Here is a 6,430-nt window from a genome sequence, read left to right as displayed (position 1 = left end):
GCCACCTTCCGCCTCTCTCTCCTCAGGCTCGGTGTCGGGTGCTGAGGAAAGGAACGGCGCTAGCTTTGGGAAGCCCGAGCACCCCCTGGGTTGCCTCCGACACCGCCCTCCTTTCCTTCCCACCCGCGGGCCTTGCTCGGTGCCAGGCGACTCTGCGGGGAAGCGGGGCGACGGCTGCCCGTCTGTGGAGAGTCCTGCTGCCCTCAAGCCTTGCTCCTCAGTCCGTCTTGCAGGGGCCGAGAAAGCTCGGCGCCCTCCCTTCCTTTCGCTTTCCTCGTCAGCCGGTGGGAGCGGCGTCGGACCGGGAGGTCTCTGGGCTGAAGCGGCGGCAGCTCCTCCGGCTCCATCATGTCCGCGGGCGGAGACTTCGGGAATCCGCTGAGGAAATTTAAGCTGGTGTTCCTGGGGGAGCAGAGCGGTGAGTGCGCGGTACCCCGCTCCTGGCCGCCGGCTGCCGCTGGCCCGCACCCCCCCGGTGCAGCCCTTCGGCTCGCCGCGGGTCTCCGGCCTCCCGTCACCGCCAGGTTCCACCCAGCCCTTTCCCCGGCTCCTCCGCCCCAGGATCCGTCGGCCGGTTTTTCAACCCAGTCCCTAGGCCCTTCGGTCCCGACTCAGCAGTCCGCCTTCCCCGCAGTCCGGCCATCTCCCCTCGGTCTGCCCTCCCTCCCCAGCCCACCCTGCCCAGCCCCAGTCTTCTGTCCAGCCCTTTCTTCCTCGGGTCTCCATCGGCTCCCTTTCCCCAACTCTTTCTTGAGCCCCACCCTTATTCCTTGCTCTTTCTCAGTTTGTCGGCGACTTGAGGCCCACTCGGGAAGCCCCACTCCTGGGAACCGGCTCTGTTCAACCTCGGGCTAGGAGGGTGGGATCTGGGCGTTGTTTTCCCCAGAGGCTTGCCCGTGAGAAGTGCAGACCTTCTGGAAGGTGGGACGTGGTGGTTGTAGAAAAAAATTCTGGAATGGTTTTCTCCTAGATGGGAAATTAGGCTGGGTTGTAGAGGAAATATATCTGAATTGGAGGCGACTTGAACGGACGTGCTTGGAGGTGAGAGGGATGGCGTTGGCAGTGACGATTTTGCTCCTGGGGTTGGGCTGCGGCTTGTTGGAAAAGCTCATTTTCTTCTCTGGACTTTCATCACTGCCGATTCTTTTGGCAGTGTTGAGGCGTTTTCTGTCTTTGCCAGATGCTATGTCATGATCATTTTACTGGGATTTTTCACATCTCACCTCCCCCTTTTTTCTCTTTTTCAACGTGAAACAGCGTTTGGTTCTCATGGTGGTTCAAACAGGAATTACTGGGGAAATGTTAATTTTTTTTCTTCTTGAGTATTTGGTATATATTTAGTATTCATGTGAGGGAAGGGTTAGAATAAGGACCATCTTGGTTTTGTAGGGTTTCGTTTGGGTTATGGAGTAGGAATCGATTCATCATCTATCAAAATTAGGTTTTAATACCATTTGAGCTAAGTGATTTGTTTTTACGTCTACTATCTCGACGTATCTGCTAAGTGAAATTGTGTCATTTACCTGGTCTGCTGTCGCTGTATTAGGGTACAGTACAAGATTAAAATTTTGTGCTTGTCTCTGGGATTACTTATAGTAATAGCAGTTTTTGCTGTATAATACAAATTCAGCAGTAATTCAGAGGTTATCCCATCCCATTTGTTTCTCTCACACTTTTCTTGACCATCTTTAAAATTCAAACATTGAGGGCCGGGGATTTAGCTCAGTGGCTCTGCTCTCTGCCTCAAAAGCAGAAGATCCCAAGTTTGATCCCCGGTACCTTAAAAAAATAAATCAAACATTGAGAATTTAATTCCAAGTCATCAAACATTGTTTATCTACTAGATGTCTTAGGTGAGGTTATAGAAAAAAAATTACTTGTTTTGACTGAAAGGCATATAACTTCTATAAAGTCATAGCTTTTATTACTATCTTGAACTATTTATGTTAATTTGTCTGGCATTATAGCAGGGTAATACTTGTTGCAAAATCAACTCCAGTTTGACCTGGGAAATAGTTTTTCTTCTTTCATATCTTCCCCTACTTCTCTACTTTTTCTTTCACAGTACTAGGGATTGAACCCAGGGCCTTCCCACTAAATTACATTCCCAAACTTTTTTTTTTTTGGATAAAGATTTTCACAAAGTTGCTAATTGTCCAGACAGGACTGTAACTTTCCATCCTCCTGTCTCAGACTCCTTGATTACTGGGTTTACAGATGTGTACACTACATCGAGGTTTACTGGAATGGGGAGGATATGATCTCCCTGTTTTGTTTTGTTTTTTGGCAGTACTAGAGATGGATCCAGGGCCTTGCACGTGCTAGGCAAGGGCTCTACCACTGATTTATACCCCCAGCCCTGTTTTTGCTGAGGGATTTTCCTTAGGTAAGTATAAATTTATTTCCTTAGGCGAGTACTTGGTGGAACTTATGGAGTTGATCCTGGTCCAACTATTATTATATGGCAATTTCAGGACAATGCTATACATAGAATATAGCTTATTGGTCATCACTTATAAGTAGACTATCACTTATAAGTAGCTTATTGGGTACTCTGGGGATATTACTGCTTTATGTTGTGATGCAGAGCATGAAAAATCCATTAATCTGTCTAGGAAATTTTTTATGTGAAGAGCTCTTAAGTATCTCCATGTTTCTTTGGAGTTTTCTGAGTACTGTATTTATGCTCTCAATCATGTTGCAGACTTTTGTGGCTTCTCATTTCTTTCTTTAAACCTTTACTAACTCCTCCCTTCACTGCCTCACCGCACTCCCTCCCCCAGATAATTCTTACCCCCCCCATAATTCTTGAAGCCTTGCTATAGATTTAAAAAAAAAACACTTGTTTTGTTTTTTGAGTCAGGGTCTCACTGTAGTTCAGGCTGGCCTTGAACTCACTATGTAGTCCAGGCTGTTCTCAACTCTCAGCGATCCACTGGCTCACCCACCAGAGTGCAGGGATTTACTGGGCCCAGCACTTTATATTTTTAGAACACGTTTAGACTTATAGACAAAATAGTGCAGAGGGTTCTCCTGTGCCTCTTTGCCTAGTTTCCTCAATTATTAATATTTTAGTATGGTACATTTATTGCAATTAATGAACCAGTATTGATATATTATCAATGAAGTTTCATAGTTCATTTATATCTCCTTAGTTTTTACCTAATGGCCTTTTTTCTGGTTTAGCTTTTCATTCAGAATAGCACATTACATTAAATTGTTGTATATCCTTAGGCTCCACTTAGTGTTTCTTTAGGATTGTGTTCACATGCTTTTTGTGCTGTGGAACTGTGAGGTCAATTATCTTCTGAGGTTACTACTGTATATTGGTAAGTAGTGTCATCCTGTAGCTTTGACAGTGAAAGATTGATCTTTGTTTTTATGGTCAATGTCTGTAATTTTCTTATGCATTAGCAAAGGTCTGTAGAATCTATGTCATGTTAAAGTAATTCTTTCTGAATTATTTATTTTTAGGTCTGTTAGAATTCTACACTTCAGTTTTCAAAGCTATAATCTGTGGCAGTTTTATTTCCTTAATAACTTGTACAACATTTATAATTATCTTTTTTGTTGTTGTTTCTTTCTCACGGCAGAATGTAAGTCCCATGAAGATAAAAAAATTATTCTTTTTTTGTTCATTATATCCTCATTGCTTGTAATAGTACCCAGCTTGTAGTAATTGCTCAGAAATATTTGAATGATGGTTAAATCTAATAGTAACCAAAGCTAGTAACCTATATTATACATTTGCTATGAAGAGATCTGCATTTTTATGAAATTAATAGTTTAACAATATAATTTTATGCTTCTATCACTTCATTGTATACCCTAGATGCTGAGGAGTGGAGTAGAGAAACCAAAAATTTAGTGGTGTAACCCCCCCCATGACCCACCCTCGTTTCATACTTTGTTTTTGTTTTGTGACAGGGTTTCCTTATGTTGTTCAGGCTGGTCTTGCACTCATGGTGTAGCCCAGGCAGTCCTTGAACTGGCAGTCCTCCTGCCTCAGCTTCCTAAGTGCTGGGATTATAGTGCTGCCACCGTGCCTAGCTTTTATACTTTTTTTGGAGCTGAACAAAATTCTTGCTTTGTTAAAGCTGTTAAATTATGTTATCAGTGTAACATATAAAAATATGTCAAGTTGTATTAAAGGTATATGTTCATGAAACTGATGTGAAATTAGGTAGATTTTTGGGCCGGGGATTTAGCTCAGTGGTTCCGCTGCCTGCCTGGCAAGCGCAAGGACCCGAGTTCGATCCCTGGTACCGAAAAAAAAAACAAACAAATTAGGTAGATTTTTACTCAGTTTATTAGAAATTTGAGGTGCTAAACACTATAATGAAGATTGTTTCAGGATATGAAATAGATTGAGTTAATGACATCAGTCTTGATAATAATACAAATCTCTTGTAGTTTGTCTGTATTTTAGTATTATACCTGCCCCAATGAAGCAATGTTCAGAAGTATAATTCTGTTTTTATTTTTGTTTTTGTTTTTAGTAATGGGGGGTTGAACTCAGGACTACTGGCCAGACAGGTATGGTGCCACTGAGCTATATCCCTGGCCCTTTCAAATGTGTAATTCCTGAAGTTTCTTTAAGGAGTTTCTTCTGGTATTACTATGGTTGTCTTGAACTGCAGAGGCACTTTTAGGAATCTCATTAAATGGTTTACTGTAGATTTTACTATGTATTGTATACAAGTGTTAGCTATTAATTAGGAAATAAAGGGGATGGGGATTTAGTTCAGTGATTCCACTGCCTGCCTAGCAAGCACAAGGAGTTCAATCCCTGGTGAAAAAAAAAAAAAAAAAAAAAAAAAAAAAAAAATATCCGAAATATAATGGCAGGGAGAAACATATCTACTACTGCTTCTTTTTTCACTTTATATTGCCCACTTTATGTCAGCTCTTTTGAATTGCAGTATGCTAGGTAAAGAAAAACGTGTTATGAGTCTAATAGACTGGAACAGTTTATACTATATTCTAGGTCATATTGTTTGTATTGTGTTACATATTAATATATATAAAATTCCCCGTGAATTTCTTATGAATAGACTGTATGGAACTATTCAACTAGTAGTTTTTTTTTTTTTTTTTCCAGTGCCAGGGATCAAACTCAGGACCTGGTGCTTATGAGGCAGGCATGGCCACCACTGAGCTAAATCTACTGCTCGACTAATAGTTTCTTTGTTTTTTTGTTTTTGTTTTTTTACAGTTTAATGTATTTTAATAGGAAACGGGAACAGCACAGAAAGACAACGTTAAAAACATGTACTAGCATGTAAGACAACTCAGAAAAGTATAGTGACTAGATGGAATCTACTGTATGATAAAAATGCTAAAAACACCATTTAGTTGCCATCAATAAGAAATTTACTTGTTTAAAAAAATCCAAATGCTGGCATTGTCCAGAAAAATTTAACCAGTTTATTTATAATTGTTATAAAGTTGAACTGCTGAAACTTGTTCAGTGAAACATTTCACTTGCATTAATGCTTTATATCCCCACATTAATATTAAAAATTCACACAGGGCCAGGGAATTGGCTCAGTGGTTCCAGTGCCTGCCTTGCAAGCCCAAGGACCCAAGTTTGATCCCTGGTACAAAAAAAAAAAAATTCACACATAAATGAAAATGGAAAAACTGCAAATAGCTGATTTCTGTCCCCTGTTTTCCACTCCAAATCTTGTAGTTAGGGGAAAAAAATCTAACATTCAGAAGTACCAATAACAGGAAGGAAAGAAAAAAATTTTTTTGAGAATGTAACAGTTTCTCACCATAGTGGACTCTTAAGCACACTCTCCATGTATGCAGTGTGCTACTTGGATATCTTTTGGCATAATCTGCCTTGACTAGTTTTTTCTTACTTTCTTTCTTTCTTTTTTTTTTTTTTTTTTTTTTTTTTTTTTGGTACCAGAGATCGAACTCAGGCCCTTGTGCTTGTGAGGCAGGCAGCAGAACCACTGAGCTAAATCCCCAGCCCTGCCTCGACTAGTTTTTAATAAACATTTTTTTTTAGTACCAGGAATCAAACTAAGGACCTTGCACTTGCCAGGCCAGCAGGGCCTGCAGTAAACATTTGGTAAATATTTACTAATCAGTTCCCATGTACCAAGCTCTCTTAGAAAAAGTATATTTATTAGCTGATTGAAACTCTACCATAACTATATATATTCTGTTGTCTTTATTTTATAGATAAGGAAACAAACATAAAGAAATGTTGAGTAATTTGCCAGTAATCAGTGACCATTACTAATTTGAAATCCAAACTTTGTACTTTTTATTTTTGGTACCAGGGATTAAACACAGGACATTGTGTTTTGAGGCATGTAGCCGAACCACTGAGCTAAATCCCTAGTCTTAAACTTTATACTCTTTCTGTTTGTTTGTTTTTTTGAGACAGGGTCTCACTATATAGTTGAGACTGACG

The 6,430-nt window shown here is 40.6% G+C and overlaps 1 protein-coding gene across 2 annotated transcripts in view; it reads left to right on the top strand.

Moving 5' to 3' along the window:
* The first annotated feature begins 6 nt into the window (after positions 1–6).
* Rab6a (RAB6A, member RAS oncogene family) overlaps positions 7–6,430 on the top strand; it is a 69,925-nt gene continuing 63,501 nt past the window's right edge. For both annotated transcript variants that reach the window (XM_010603258.2, XM_019204401.1), the window contains exon 1: positions 7–418. In XM_010603258.2, the coding sequence (XP_010601560.1) occupies positions 349–418 (70 nt within the window). In that variant the 5' untranslated portion in view covers positions 7–348. The remainder of the gene's footprint in view (positions 419–6,430) is intronic.

The sequence above is a fragment of the Fukomys damarensis genome, unplaced genomic scaffold, assembly GCF_012274545.1.
Source record: "Fukomys damarensis isolate Sample0158 unplaced genomic scaffold, DMR_v1.0_HiC HiC_scaffold_16, whole genome shotgun sequence".
NCBI classification, from domain to species: domain Eukaryota; kingdom Metazoa; phylum Chordata; class Mammalia; order Rodentia; family Bathyergidae; genus Fukomys; species Fukomys damarensis.
The sequence above is the reverse complement of the archived record's forward strand: the minus strand, read 5'-3'. Positions and strand labels throughout refer to the sequence as shown.